Source organism: Xyrauchen texanus, chromosome 45 (genome assembly GCF_025860055.1).
Source record: "Xyrauchen texanus isolate HMW12.3.18 chromosome 45, RBS_HiC_50CHRs, whole genome shotgun sequence".
In the NCBI taxonomy this organism is placed as follows: domain Eukaryota; kingdom Metazoa; phylum Chordata; class Actinopteri; order Cypriniformes; family Catostomidae; genus Xyrauchen; species Xyrauchen texanus.
The window spans coordinates 14,182,944-14,197,883 of NC_068320.1; the positions used below are offsets into that span (position 1 = coordinate 14,182,944).

General features: G+C 34.6%; 3 protein-coding genes across 4 annotated transcripts; all 3 read right to left on the bottom strand.

Moving 5' to 3' along the window:
- Positions 1 to 200: 200 nt before the first annotated feature.
- LOC127637524 (spexin prohormone 1-like) lies at positions 201 to 1,741 on the bottom strand. Its single transcript, XM_052118615.1, has 5 exons — positions 1,711 to 1,741; positions 955 to 1,035; positions 816 to 873; positions 656 to 718; positions 201 to 367 (listed from the first exon to the last, which is right to left on the bottom strand). Exons 1-5 carry the CDS (start codon positions 1,714 to 1,716, stop codon positions 267 to 269), a joined length of 309 nt encoding a protein of 102 aa, XP_051974575.1. The 5' UTR covers positions 1,717 to 1,741; the 3' UTR covers positions 201 to 266.
- Positions 1,742 to 4,565: 2,824 nt separating this feature from the next.
- LOC127637159 (vesicle transport protein GOT1B-like) lies at positions 4,566 to 12,747 on the bottom strand. 2 transcript variants are annotated; one of them, XM_052118079.1, is made up of 6 exons: positions 12,618 to 12,747; positions 12,077 to 12,168; positions 11,253 to 11,431; positions 10,513 to 10,594; positions 5,879 to 5,913; positions 4,566 to 5,594 (listed from the first exon to the last, which is right to left on the bottom strand). In XM_052118079.1, the coding sequence occupies exons 1-5, from the start codon at positions 12,706 to 12,708 to the stop codon at positions 5,905 to 5,907; spliced, it is 453 nt and encodes a 150-aa protein (XP_051974039.1). In that variant the 5' UTR covers positions 12,709 to 12,747; the 3' UTR covers positions 4,566 to 5,594; positions 5,879 to 5,904. The 2 variants fall into 2 exon arrangements, with proteins under 2 accessions (XP_051974039.1, XP_051974038.1); XM_052118078.1 differs by lacking the exon at positions 5,879 to 5,913 and having other exon boundaries at positions 4,570 to 5,594; positions 12,618 to 12,738.
- Positions 12,748 to 13,433: 686 nt separating this feature from the next.
- LOC127637160 (short transmembrane mitochondrial protein 1) lies at positions 13,434 to 14,467 on the bottom strand. The gene is made up of 3 exons (XM_052118080.1): positions 14,348 to 14,467; positions 14,046 to 14,099; positions 13,434 to 13,840 (listed from the first exon to the last, which is right to left on the bottom strand). The coding sequence occupies exons 1-3, from the start codon at positions 14,462 to 14,464 to the stop codon at positions 13,769 to 13,771; spliced, it is 243 nt and encodes an 80-aa protein (XP_051974040.1). The 5' UTR covers positions 14,465 to 14,467; the 3' UTR covers positions 13,434 to 13,768.
- Positions 14,468 to 14,940: the final 473 nt, after the last annotated feature.

A 14,940-nucleotide genomic window follows, 5' to 3' on the forward strand; every position in this document is an offset into this window, starting at 1 on the left:
AACAAAAACTAATGAACATACCTTTCTGTAAGTCTTGCAATATTCTTTGGCCTACAACGACTAATTCTAAGTGGAATGACACAAACAGCTCCAGTGAATCACAGTGTGACAGAAGAGGCACATATCTAACCGTAATTGTCTTCAAACAGTGATGAATGTAGAACCTTCAGGAAAGCTGAGGATGAACTTTTTGAAACATTTCATTCCACATGGCTCACAAAAATGGAAATATTCAGATTGTTTTAAAGGGAGATTGTTAGCTGGTTTCAGTAAGTCTCACCCTCTTCTCTTGCTTGTCGGAGGACGTTTAAGAGAAATGCAGCCGCTTTGGAGACACTCAGATCTTCTGTGTTTTGGCTGCGTGATTCTGTTGAGAGATGGAGACAATTCCATAACTGGTTTCTGTGATCAAATCAGAGCAGAAGAAGAGCTTTCTGATATAACATATAGTCTAAACTTTACAGTTTTAAGTGTTTGTTAGAGTGTATTGCATGAGTAGATACTGTGTAGGCTAATATTGTAAGCTTGTAAATACACGTTGTTAGTAATATTAGCCTACTATTATTGTGGTTATTTTAATTTACACTGTAAAATATGCACACAAGGGAAAATTAACGGTTCACAAATTATGATATTTACAATGAATGATTCATACCCAAACGAATTGTGTCGTATAAGTCCCCTTCGTTTCTGTCCTCTGCTACAAAGCGCCGTCCCTCTATTATAAACATTGAAAAGTTCATTCAAAATCACAAACTGACAGTATGGTGATGGGGGTGGACGCAAAGATGCTTGGAAAAATAGCAATAACATACGTGTTCCCTTTAGATACAACATTGCTTGGGGCGTCCAGTTCCTGCGCTGAAAGCTTTCCTTTAATCAAGAAAGATTAATGATTTGCACAAGTCACAAATACAACCATATTAAGACTGTGTTATCACGCAGATCCGTTACCTTTGGCGCGCTCCAGGAATGGGACACAAACGTCGCCAGGAGTAAGAGCGCAAGTGCGTACGCCGCAAGAGTTCTAAAACCCTGCAAATGTAAATCATATTCATATATAACTTTAAATACATTATGCAAAAAAAAAAAAAAAAAAATGCAATTTAAGATATGGGATAAACAGAATTACACTGTGCGTAAAAATGTCTTCACACGATTTCACCATGCGTAAAAGCCCTGCCATAATGTTCAAGCTTATATAAAAGTGAAGCTTAATCAACAGATTTTGTGGCACAATGTTTATTACCACGGGAAATAATTTCAACTCGTAGGTCGTTTATTTAAAAAGCAAAAAAACTCGGTAATGGAAGTGAATGGGGCCAGTTCATGAACGTTAAAATACACCCCGTTGCAAAAGTATAGCCACAAGGCGTAAACATTATAGGTGTTCATATTATGATAAAATATACGTAATACACGATTTTAGTATGATAAAATCGCTTACCGTGATAACGGGATTTACGGCGTAAACAAAATTGGACATAACTTTATAGGTTTGTAAGCGATTTATCACACTAACATCATGTTAACACGTATAATGTGTATGCATTGTGGCTATATATTTTTTTTATATATTATTATTTATATATTATTTTAACGATTACGGACTGACCCCATTGTGAGTGTCTTGCTTACAAAACACACCAAAATCGTTTAATACAGTTAGTTGCTATGAACGGGACTAATGCGCGCACGAATATGACTTACTTTCATGGCGTCAGATGTCCTCTTCAGCGGTTTAGTCTCTGAGGCCAGATCAAGAGTGAAGACGGTGAAGTGTGTGCTTGATATTTATAATCATCAGGGGGAGGAATGCTGAATGAATTAGTCTTCAGCTATAGGTCAAGTCCCATTGATCCACAACGGGGCAGGACCATGAACCTTTTAGACGCATTAGCAAACCCTGCCTATAACTAAACAAATTGTACATTATTCCCCCATTATGTCAAGAAACACACATATATATATTTCTCCATATCCTACACTGTAAACGCGAATAAGTTAGCAGAACTCAAAAAATGTGAAATAAGTGAATGCATTCCAGTTCAAGCATGCTAATTGCTCTAACTTGAACAAGTTGGCACTTAACTTTAAATTTTGAGTTAACAATCAGATTTAAAAAAAAAAAAAAATCCCACACAAATCAGATATTTCCATCACTTGATTCACCCAAGTTAAGTCTGACTAGTGACTTGCTTAATACTGGATAAAGCAGTCCTCAACCAAAGCTCAAGATCCACTCTTCACCATAATGGTAGCACCCAAAACTCCAACATAACAGAAACTCTTCTAAATGGCAACAAAACACTAACAAGTTTCCCCCTTTTCATTCATGTTGCAAAAACACATAAAATAACACTTAATTTTTACATTTACTTTCCCCATTAAGTCCCATGCAAAGCATGCTGTGAACAAGAAATCCCCTGCCCAATTTGGGTTTACCAAATTTCCTGAAGTTATTTAGTTTCATGAACTCCAAAAAAATAAATAAATAAATAAAAAATTCTAAATACTCATCAAGATTCATTTATTTGAACTAATTTGATATTTATTTCCCCAACACAATACAATTGAGCATTGCAGTGTAAAAAAAGAATAGTTGCGCAAACGTAAAAATTAAACAACATGATGCAGTAAAATTTTTGGGTTCTCTCAACGACATTTGAATAATTTACCTCAGTAACATTGCTTTGTTTAGTCAATGTGAATGTGTTTGTAAACTAAATGTAAACAATTTATTAAGAAAACTACTAACTTCTAGAGTTAAATGATGAGCTCCTAACATCACCACACACCTATTTACTAACAATGCCAAAACAACAAAAAGCATAACGTCAGCAAACAGCTAGGAACATGTCGAAAACTTTAATCCCATAATATATTAATGTTGCAATGCATGCTGGGAACTCACACATCAGCAACATTGTTCAACATGAAATGGTTCATTCAGACAACTCTGTTTGACTAGTTGGGACAACATATTGGGTACTATTGTTGGTCTAACATGTGTTTTTATATAGATGCAAAGTAATTTACATTTTGAGTTACTGTGACTCAAAAACCCCCATAAGCTGGGTAAAATGAACTTTACATCATTTTACATAAAATTACACTTTTAATAGTAACTAATGAAAAGAAGAGGGCAGAAAGTATTGATATGTTTACACCTGCAGCAATGAAGAGACTCCAATAAACCAGCTAATTATTTTTTATGAATGAAAGCGGTGTAGTTTCTCAGTAAGAGACTGATAGGGGTTCCCTGCTGACACTAATATATCTGTGGTGCTTTAACTTCAAATGTCTTTCAGTTTATACCTCTTCTGTACATCAGTTATGGATAGGAAACTATCTAAACTGTCATCTGAAATAGGCTACATTACAAACAACAAATCTTGTCAGAGTAAAAATCTTAATAGATACAGAGAAAACAATGAACATTAAAGGGACTTACTTTAAATGATAGGTCTGATACTTTTAAACCGAAAACATTCCAAGGAACGAAAACTGCAACGAATATTAATTTTTATTTTTTGCAGAATGTTACTTGAAAACTGGAACAAAGTCCCTTTCAAATGTTCCAGAAGAAAACTTGCTTTATAGGGTTACTTTTGAAATGTATTCCACTACAGAATACATGTTGTAAAATGTCATTTGTAAGGTATTCCGTTAGATTACTCAAGGTCAGTAACTTATTCTAAATACTTTGGATTACTTCTTCAGCAGTGGTAGATTTTTTTTCACTTGTTTTGACTATAAAACCTCTGCCGGTACAGTAAGACAAAATACACGTTAAAAATATATTCTCTGAAAAACCTAAATATCTTTTCAGTGTTGTTTCTAAAACAAGATAAATCAAATTGATCTTGTTTTAAGGAATTAAAAAATTTGACAGAAAAATAATTCTTCACCAAAAATAAGAATTTTGCCCTAATATTAAAGGTCTTACTAGAAAAAAAAAAAGATCTAACATGGATGTTCTTAAAAATTAATAATAATTATATATATATATATATATATATATATATATATATATATGTGTGATCATGCCTGGTAACAGGTGCATGTAAACTGGCTAGAAATAGAATTTTAGCTTTCCTTACAAAAATCTAGATTTTTTTGAATTTGCCACTCATTATATTCACATGCAAACAAGATTTGCAGAAAACCTGAAGCAAATTGTCTATTGTTGTCAAAGGTTTGCAGCAGGTTTACCACTACCGGTGAAAAGCTGCAAACTTCTGGCAATCATTTGTGGCGAATCACATGCTCATTTACATGTGAAAACAATAAATGGCAAGTTTGCCAGAACTCTACAGATTTTTTTTGTAAGGGTTAGCATAAAGCTAAATACGACAATTTACACAATGTTTATTTCTATTTCTGCCACTCCAAACTTATTGCTGTCTGCTCGTATGAATGAGTTTTTCACCGCCATTCAAACACTCTTGATCACATCATTTATATGTATAAACTCAATTCCAACTCAATATTCAATGGAACAAATGACAATAAAATACAAAGTACCCCCCCCCCCCCCTCTCTCTTTTTGGTTGAACACAAACATGTGTGTTTTTCTGAAAAAAGGAAGTCCCTTATTTTGAGTGTGTTTTCCCAGACCAGGGGCTTTTTTTCATGAGAGATCTATTGCACTTCAGTAGAGTACTGTCAATAAAAAAAAAAAGAACGTTATTAACCGTTCTTCAATTTCATTCTAACTGGTTACCAATTGGAAAGAGGCTGCAGAATGCTGAAAAAAAAAAAAAAAAATACGGTTTCTGCTCAGAACGAACCAAAATGAAAAACATTTAGTTATTAGTCCCTGCTTTTAAATATTCTAATTAGTCATGCTCTCCCACCCTCCCAAATAATTATTGTCCACTACCTAACAAATCAAAACGGCCAAAAATAAAATGAATCAAATAAAAATCACTATATTTACAAAAGTTTGTAGCTGCCGAATAATTATCCAATCCCAGTGCTGAGATTTACAACAATACAAATTGTAGATACATGTTAGATAAAACAGAGCAAGAAACAGATGATGGCAACATTTCTTTAGTAAGAAGTAAGAATTAGTAAGGTAACAGCTGATTTTACAACAGTGAAAATATCGCACTTGGTGCTTCAACAGGTTTGCCGGCAAAAACTAGAAATTAATAGTCATACTGCTATCCCGGCTCTTTAAAATGGCACCATAGATACAACATTGTAACAAGGCCATTTTTATCATTCTTCTACACATTCAACAAACTGTCCCTCATGGGATGACCTCTGCTGACTACTTCAAGAAGTATGCATTCATGAAGTATACATGTTGTGGAAGGACACTGGGTCCAGCGATGCAGCTCTGTAGATTGCTTCTTTCCATGCTGCACAGTTCGCTTCTTGTTGTCGGAAACATTGTGCTCACTCAGACGTCCTCCGTACAATGGAAACGTGTCTGAATATAAAGCTTCAGTAATATGACTTCTCTTGATTTCACATGGCTGTTTTAAGGTAAAGCTTTAGAAAATACATCATAAATAAGAGTTTTTTTAAACAATCAGTCTCTGTTAAACCATGTTGTTGCTTTCACTCATGGAGTCCACGAACTGAAAAAAAAGAGTTATAAGATTAGGACTCTTTAAGGGAAGAAATGATGCAAAAATGCATTTAAAGATATAAAAGATAAATTACAGTTATATTGCTTGAGATCTTTACATTACAATCCAGATATTTTTACTAATCAATTGTACGTTGGTCTTAAAACGTAAGATTAATGACACCGACAGATTGTTGAAACACTGAATTGATCATTATCATATCAAGTATATATAGTGCACACAGAACAGCATGGTTCATGCTCACATGCAAGACAGAATAAGCATTGACTAACCAAGATGGCTGAATGTCTTCTTAGCCTTAGGAGGGCTTTAAAAAACAACAAACATACATTCAAAGTCAAAAGACACTCGCAAGAACCTGTTTTCTGGTGTGAAGGTGAAAACAGGAAGGAATCTTGCCCCAAAAGGTGCTCATGTAAACTTAAATTGATGATGCCACTATCTAAAGTGCAGGCCTCCTAGTGCAGTATTTCCCAACCTTTTTTTGCAGTAAGTACCCTCCCAGCATTACTGAAGAGCCCCTTCATCGACATAAAACCAAACATGTGTACCAAAGACTTAATTAATAATCAATTATATTTCAGATATAGTTTATATTTTATAATGTCTATTTTGCCTGCATATGAAAGAAATGGTCTCTCAGCTAATACTGTTAATTATACAGGGACTTTCTACCATGGTACATTACGAAATATTAATTTGATAAAATGTTTTCATTAGTTTTTCATAATTTATCACATTTTAGACTTTGTTAAAATTCCATGTATTCCATCAATAAATATGTCTTTGTATGTTTTATTGGATGTTTATTGTTTACATGCATAATTAGTACTGTTTACAAGTTAACATTGATATAAAGAACAAGAGTTAAAATGGTACGGTCTGTTTAAGACTACCGGCTGTTCAGCCAGTGAGCTGAATGTGCATGGTTTCTTTAGTGCATCCCTTCTATGTTTGATTAGAATTAATAAGGGCTGTCAATCGATTACATTTTTAATCCAATTAATTGCAAATATAAATATATAAAGACCCTCTAATAACAATAATTAAATATAATGAAATAATTCTAAATGGTTATAATTTTTATAATTATATATAATATATATATATATATATATATATATATATATATATATATATATATATATATATATATATATATATATAAATATAAATAATTACAAATAATATATAAAATATTCAGATAATTAAAATGCATTGTTATTGTGGCAGAGAAGTTAAGCATTGATAAGACGATACAAAAAGTGGCTTTAGAATCCAATGTATTGTTTATATGCATATTATTGAACATAAGTCATTGGCCTAGCTCACAGCAATCCATTTTGCATTTTAATTTGTCAATCAGTCCGAGATTTATTATGAGGGCTTGTCAAAGGTTAGGGGGTACGGTTAGGTCAATTTTCACCTGTGTCAGATGGATAATTTTAGAGTGTCTCTCTTTGATTGTGTCATGTCATAAACATACAGTTTTTAGGTTGCTGTGTCAAGGTAAACGTAGTTAGTACTTAAAAAAAACACTTCTTGAGATCCCCAAGTTCAAATTTGCATTCCATCAAGCTGTGTTTTAAATGCAAGAATGCGTTCTCGTATTGTGATGTCTGCTGTAATTAAGTGTGGTTTGTTCTCTGTATAAGCTGTGCATTGCTTATACAGGTGGTACTTCAAGCTTACATTGTTCAGGAATCTTCCTTATTATGGTCCAGGGACACGATTAATTGTTAATTTTTTTAACAAGTTATTTTGATATAATTAATTGCACTGAATTAACACGTTAAATTGACAGCCCTAGAATTAATGTGTAATAAGAGACATTATTCAATGACAAATGGATTGCATAGATCTTGTCTTTGGACCATAGCATGTGAGCGGAGTGTGAGCGTAGCGGGGAGCAGAGCGGTAATACTTCCTCATGAGCGGAGAGCGCCTTTCTGAAGATTCCGCTCCGCTCGCTCCGTCCGCTCAGCGCCGCTCGCTCTACCCGGAATGCCCTATTGTGATTTGCTAGTTCGAGAATCGGTGAATTAGCTAAAGCAATAGTGGGTTGGTTATGGTGTTCAAATATTGTTTTAAGGAAGTTGCGAGCCTTATGCATAAATGCACAGTAAAAATCACAGTTAAGAACGAGCAGGGAGGAGAAATTGAAAGGGAGTGTAGAGAGACTGAGGTTAGCAAAGATTCATATTGGAATCTAAAGCGTCACATTGCCAGAAAGCACGAGGATGTGCTACGCAGACATGGTAGTGCAGCAAAAGGTGAGCTATAGCCTATACCATTCGAAAATAAATTAATAGATAAACTTTAGAACTAGGGCTGGGATGACGTCGACGCAAAATATGCGCGTCGATTCGTCAGACCCAAAACAAAGATGGCGGCGCCCGAGAGTAGTAGCAACACGAGTGGCTCCTCAGACTATCAGAAGTGCAAGGCACTCGTTCCTCTAAAGTATGGGAATTCTTTTACATTAAAGGAAACAATTCCGTGATATGTCGTCTTTGCAAAATGGAGATGGCCTTCCATTCTAGCACCACGGCAATGCACCAGCACCTGAAGAGGCGCCGCGCGCACGCACAGTATTCTTAAGGTGAAAGGAAAGTGTCAGAGTGTAAGTTGGTATTTGCATGTGAATGAAGATGCTTTTTTCAGTATGTTCAACATAAATGTTGAATTCTGAATGTTTATTTTCATTATTTATTTTTTGTTGGAAAAGCACTTTCTGTATTAGCTTAAAGCCCCCAAGTTTACAATAGTTACTTCTTTCAATAGCTCTAAGAAAGGGTGGCTGGGTGACCTTTTTATTTTTTTATTGAATGCTAGACATCAAGTTGTTGTTATTTTAATCTGAAAGAAGAATTACAAGATTTTTTCAGTAAGCTAGGCCTGTGTTTTCAAGGCTTCAAGGTTTTATTGAATGCTACCTCTGACTAAGAATGCATTACTTTGCACTTGTATAGTCTTTTATTTTGGAATTTTAAGAGCAACATATATTGCAATGTTAAGGAATTAATGTTTTTTTTCATTCAGATATGTAAATCAACATGTATAAATTGCTATTAGTCAATTAATGGGGAGAGAATCGAAATCGAATCGGACTAGAAAAATGAATCGTTAGATTAACCGATGCATCGAAAAAATAATCGCTAGATTAATCGTTTAAAAAATAATCGTTTATCCCAGCCCTATTTAGAAGGCGCGTTTCTTTTACTAATGCCAGTAAATCATCCAGGTGTGCTTTGATAAGATGTTGTTAAGTGCATTTCACCTGTGTGTGCTTTTATGAGCATTATAGTCCAGATGTGTTTTGTGAAGTTCTACATGCATTTCATCTTGTTTGTGTGTGCGTGTGCGTGCATTTTAATAAGACTGTTTTGCAACTGCAGTTATGTTCACGGAAATAAAATAACGAAAATCAAATATACCTTTTCAGTTATTGCATTTAATAGGCAAGTTTGCCAAAGGGCTAGACATGTTTTTTAATTAAGTTAATTTAATGAATTTAAATGAATAAAAAGAACAGACTTTTATTCAGAATCACCCCGAAAAAACTTATATTTACAATCCTAGCTACTGTAATTTATACATGTATTCCAGATATTCATTACAAAGTACAAACAGAAAGCAAGTAGCCTACAGAGACATTTTATGTCTGAGCGGGATCTGAGCGGGATTTGTTTTACCGGTGAGCGTGAGCGATTCCTCAGTGGAGCGTTCGCTTGGGACGTGAGCGACTGAGTGGCGCGCACGCGCATAGAGCGGAATATTGAGCTGAGCGTCACACCGCTATGCTTCGCTCACATGCTCTGCTTTGGACACATGGAAGGAGTTAAACCAAACTTTCACTCTCAAAGATCTCGGTGTCAAACTTCACAGATCAATAGAGCGATAGCAGGATTGTTCAGAGGAAGATTGTGATTAATTGGAAAATCTATATTTTTTTTTCTATTTTTTTAAGCCATACATGTGATTTTGTTAGTTGTCAACATAGTAAAATCCAATTCTTTTCACACACCCCCTGGGGTACGCAAATACCCTGGTTGGGAATCACTGACCTAGTGGATATGCAATTCCAGATATCTACTAAAAGAGATGTTATTCAGAAGATTTAAAGAAAAAAGACTTAGAAAGACCTTAAAGGGATACTTTGCCCAAAAATGTAAATACTGTCAAACGAAACCCAAATGACTTTTTCTTCTATGGAACACAAAAGGAGATGCTAAGCAGAATGACAGTCTCAGTCCTTATTCACATTTGTATGGAGAACAGATGCACTGAATGTGAATGGTGACTGAAGCTAACATTCGGCCTAATAACTCCTTTTGTGTTCAACAGGTCATTTGGGTTTGGAACAACATGAGGATGGTTAAATGTTGACAGAATTTAATTTTGGGTGCACTATCCCTTTTAATAACCAAGTATCTTTATTGTCTTCAACTTCAGTTGTATTGCATTAAAAGGAAAGCCTGTTAGTCTCAGAGCTGCTAAAGCAAGCAAATGCATTTTTAATAAATTTACAAAGACTTACACCTTGTCCTAACCAGGTGCAACAATTTTCCAGTGACAAGTCATTTCTCTATCCACACTGAATGTGGAAATGCTATTTATGAGTATCTATGTGTGGGGCAACACAACAAATAGAAACCAAGCGACCAGCAAAATGTCTCGTGACTCGTCACATGCCCCTTGTCACGATTATTGCAGGTTAAGACAAAAACTCAGATTAAAACGTAAAAGATGAACGGCTTTTATCACTTGTCACTCTATCGCGTCACGTCTGGTAAGGACAGGATGTTATATTCACTGCAAACTCTGATAATTCTTTATTCATAAGAGAGAGAGATAAAACAACTCTCTGCTTTCTCTTTTCCATCACCCTGCTGAGAAAACTTACCCCACCAATGAAGGGAAGATTCAGCAAATATCCAAGCAAAGGAATCCTCCTGATGAAGCCTATTACAACTGGAAAGAATCCCCTACAAACAAACACAAGACAGAGAATTAGGATTAGGATATGGAGATGTGCCTTCGACCTATTGAAAGACCGATACATTGTCCAATAGTTGGTTATTTGAATAAAATCTGCATCAACTGATAATTGTGCCCACTTTGCAGACTAACAAAAATGTTAGTTTCCCCCTTTGTCAGATCCAGCAGCCTGGTTGATGAATGCACATTAATAATCATTTCTTGAAATTCACAAAAACTCTTATGAGTAAAATAAATATTCATTTCATGTTCAGTGTTGTGTATGTCTTATTTTACAATTCTTAAATTGTATTTTATGAGATGTATTGTTCTGACTTTAAATTCTGACTGGATGAGCTTCATGTTGTGCCTAAGAACACCCCTTACCCATGCTAAAATCACTGTTAACACGCAACCTCTTGTGGCTCATTGCTTTAATATTTAAATATATTTATATTTTAGAATCCGTTGACCACGCCGCTCTCTCTAGAAATGGTCTCAGCCATTTAAAATGCCATTATGGTCAAAATACCATTATCCTACAGTGAAAACAGTCATAACAAAATGCTCTACATTACGGCATACTTTGGAAAACAATGACATTGTTTTCAAAAGAAAATGGATTAGTGTGGACATGGGCCAAGTCTCATGATCCTGTAAATATACCTGAATAAAAGGAAGAAGCCGTAAAACTCTAGAATCACTCCGACTATGGGCCATCCAATCAGCACCACAAAGACGCCCCCTAAGAAGAAGCTGGTGGCTTTCATCTTGTGCTTCTGAAAGAAGAACCTAAACGTCCTCTCCAAACCGATAACGAATGACAGGCCAACAACAAAAAGGATCTGAAACAAACAGAAAAACGAGTGAAGTAAGAGAGACAAACTGTCTTTGGGTTATGGGATCTGTGCTTATGCATCTCATTGAACACAAAAGGAGATGTTGGGCAGAACGTTAGCCTCAGTCACTCACTATTCACTTACATTGTATGAAAAAAGATGCAATGAATTGTGACTGAGGCTAACGTTCTGGCCAACAACTGCTTTTGTGTTCTACAGAAGAAAGTAAATGGTTTGGAACACCATGAGGGTGAGTAAAGGATGACAGAATTGTAATTTATGGGTCGACAATCTCTTTAAATGTATGTGATACAAATCTATTGCATAAATACATTGTGTAACAACTATGTATCAGTGTTGAAGTTGAGAGGACCCTAATGGCAGAAAGGCTCTAGATCAGCCATCAAGAGCACTATGAAAGTGAAATCACAACAGAAATGTCTTGTGTAACAAGTATAATAAGAAACTAAATTTAACACAACGTATAGCAAGCCAATTTAGCTTCTCCCCAGCATTATTTGCTGCATTTGAAATTCTTAAAGGTAAAATTAAATGATGATACAATGCTGGGAACATTAAAAGATCCTACTGGAAGTACATAAAGTGGCCCTTGTACTTGTGATTTAGTTTGAGGACAAAATGAAAACTTACATTTCCTATAGCAAGGAGTGCTTTATCAAAAAATAGGATCATCCCAAAGAACAGAAAAAATACACCAAATCCTGTTAGCCCCACTCCAATTTCTGTTGAGAGAGATAAAGCAACAACTCCGATCAAATCAATTTATTTATACCAATATGAGAATAATGCACATACAATATGCGCGTTTTATCTCTGTATTTTAAACAGCTGCATATGACAACACAATATGTTACATAATATCTGCGAATACCAGATGGTTAGTGCTCCCACTTCATGCAGTGCACTCTCTGATAAGATTAAAACGGCTCTTACAGCTCGGGTTTAATAATCCAGGACATTTGAGGACGGCTACCGATTTATTTACATGTAAAACAAAACTGTACAATAAAAGCAATTACTGTAATGTGACCACTGCATCCAGCTGCATGGCACATTATACGATTAAAAAGAAGACTTTAAGATGATATAGAATAATAATGCCTTTACATATGCATACGTTGATGCGAGATATTATCTGAAAGAGGTGCAAGTGAAGTAATAATTATCTTACTCTGGGAGTCTGTGAGGGAAATCATCTTTGCTTTCACTCCTTCCTGTCGCTGACCAGCTGTTACAGGAGCGGCCACGTGTTCCGGAAACATTCGCCTTCAACTTCCGGAGAAACTTTAGGCACAAAAGTTTTACGAACTTAATGCACAACGCATTCATTTAATTATAAATACGTATTTATTGCTATTTGTCAACTTTAAAACATTAACATACGTGTGTGTGCGGTTTTCTTTTTAAATGTATGCGCATCAGGACGTGTTAAAAGTTCCTGTTGCGAATATAAGATAAACAGTTTTTGATTTCTAAATTATTCAATTAATTAATAAACACTGAAACCATGATCCATTTATACGCAAATGCGAACGATGCATTTTGAACAGAAAAGCTGTTTATATTTCCGCGTTCATTGCGTCATCTGGTGGTCATATTTACAATTGCATTCTTAACATTGTATCCATTTCGAAATGTATTAAACAATCATTTAAACAATTATTATTATTGGCTTATTTGCGGCTTATTTCTGAAGTATCCACAATATTATATATACTATAATTCCATAGCATAGTAACGACTAGTCTGTAAAGAGGAAAATTAAGAGAAAATACTGCAGAAATTTGTTCAAGTTAAAATTGGCACTTTTATTTGTGCAAGCTCACTCATTTATTACATATTCATATTAAAAAGCTTTACTATTAATAAGAATTTTCTCCTCCCAACAATTTAGCATTAAACATTTTGTTTCTCTATAAATAATGACCAAAATAATAATAATAATAATAATCATAATAAAGAAAACTTTCATCAAATAATAAGCTAGTGCTGTTTTAATTTAGAAAAAAAAAAAATCGACTGTTTTTTATATATTGATGATAAATAATAACGCAGCAAACATATCTTTATCAGGTGTCAAACAAATGTACCCTGCTTTAAAACAAAAGAAAGAAAGAAAGAAAGAAAAGAGGGAAACAATACTAAAAGCTGCAGAACACTTTCAACTTTGAACACAATGGGGATTTTGAGGCACTGCTGACACTTGGAAAATAGCCAGTATTTTGGGGGCTCTTTTGTTCATACTGTTTAATAAGTAACGTGGAGTATATGTCCGTTTTTCAAAATGTCCCATCCATCTTCATAAATCATAATGAGACTTTGTCACTCTGGGGGTTTCTTTTTGGCTTCAACGTCTTTTTTAAAGGCCTCGATTTTCTTTGAAATGTTGGGTACCTGTTAAACAAATAGATAAAATAAGCATGAAACAAATGTCATATGGCAGGTAAAAATGGAAACAATCACTGATCACTAAACATTAAAGCTGTTCTAATTTATGATTAATTATATCTCAGTACTTGCCCGTTAAACGTCTTAGACACTAATAAAAACAGAGTGGATTTTGATAAATTAATAATAAGAAAAATGTTATTAATCCAACCTCATAATTCTGTGCTAGATACATGCCAACCACGTTTCCCAGAGTGAAGCCAAGCTGTGGAAAGAACAGATGCTCCATCAGGACAATTATATATAACAGATGACCTACAGAAAACATCCATCTTTTTATTCATATTATTATTATTATTATTATTAATTATACGGCTATTAAACTGCAATTCTAAAATTATATTACGTAATGCTATTTACTGTAACACAAATAGTAATATTAAGTTCTCAAACTAGCTAGTCAAGTTGTCTAAACAGAACATGAACACCACACAAACATCAGTAAGTACTTACAATAAATTGCATCATGATTAAAGCTTTGAAATGTTGAAATAAAAGTGAGAACGGTCCCGAACGCTGTAATGGTCGCTGGTTCGACACGGTTAGCCTTCGACTAGCATCATACGTCATCAGCATGAAAACAACACACCGGAAATAGTATTCTTGCAATATACAAATCCTTAAAGGAATAGTTCACCCAAAAATGAAAATTCTCACATCACTTACTCACACTTATGCCATCCCAGATGTGTATGACTTTTAAAGATTCAAAAAATATATATATTTCAGCTCTGTTGGTTCATACAATGCAAGTGAATGGTGACCAGAACATTAAAGTTCCAAAAAGCATATAAAGGCAGCATAAAAATAATCAATATGACTCCAGTGGCTAAATCCATGTCTTTAGAAGCAATATGATTGGTGTGGGTGAGAAACGGATCAATATTTAAAGTCATTTTTTGCTATACACTTTTAATTTTCACAATTTGAGACAAAGTAAAAAAAAAATACATAAAAAAAAGTTAATATTCATGTTTCTCACCCACACCTATTACATTGCTTCTAATTTCTACATGTCCATGTTGCTGTCTACCTAGTCACATGAT

Excerpts from the sequence above, each read along its gene's own strand:
- LOC127637524 (XM_052118615.1), bottom strand. Across the intron at positions 874-954 it reads ATTCCTGGAGCGCGCCAAAG|GAAAGCTTTCAGCGCAGGAA; the intron begins GTAACGGATCTG and ends TCTTGATTAAAG. Across the intron at positions 368-655 it reads ATACGACACAATTCGTTTGG|AATCACGCAGCCAAAACACA; the intron begins GTATGAATCATT and ends ATCTCTCAACAG.
- LOC127637159 (XM_052118078.1), bottom strand. The coding sequence starts at position 12,708 with ATGTTTCCGGAACACGTGGCCGCTCCTGTAACAGCTGGTCAGCGACAG. Across the intron at positions 12,169-12,617 it reads TTCCCTCACAGACTCCCAGA|AAATTGGAGTGGGGCTAACA; the intron begins GTAAGATAATTA and ends CTCTCTCAACAG. Across the intron at positions 5,595-10,512 it reads ATCTTCCCTTCATTGGTGGG|TTCGTGGACTCCATGAGTGA; the intron begins GTAAGTTTTCTC and ends CTTTTTTTTCAG.
- LOC127637160 (XM_052118080.1), bottom strand. The coding sequence starts at position 14,464 with ATGACGTATGATGCTAGTCGAAGGCTAACCGTGTCGAACCAGCGACCA. Across the intron at positions 14,100-14,347 it reads TAATCATGATGCAATTTATT|CTTGGCTTCACTCTGGGAAA; the intron begins GTAAGTACTTAC and ends TTCTTTCCACAG. Across the intron at positions 13,841-14,045 it reads ATCTAGCACAGAATTATGAG|GTACCCAACATTTCAAAGAA; the intron begins GTTGGATTAATA and ends TTTGTTTAACAG.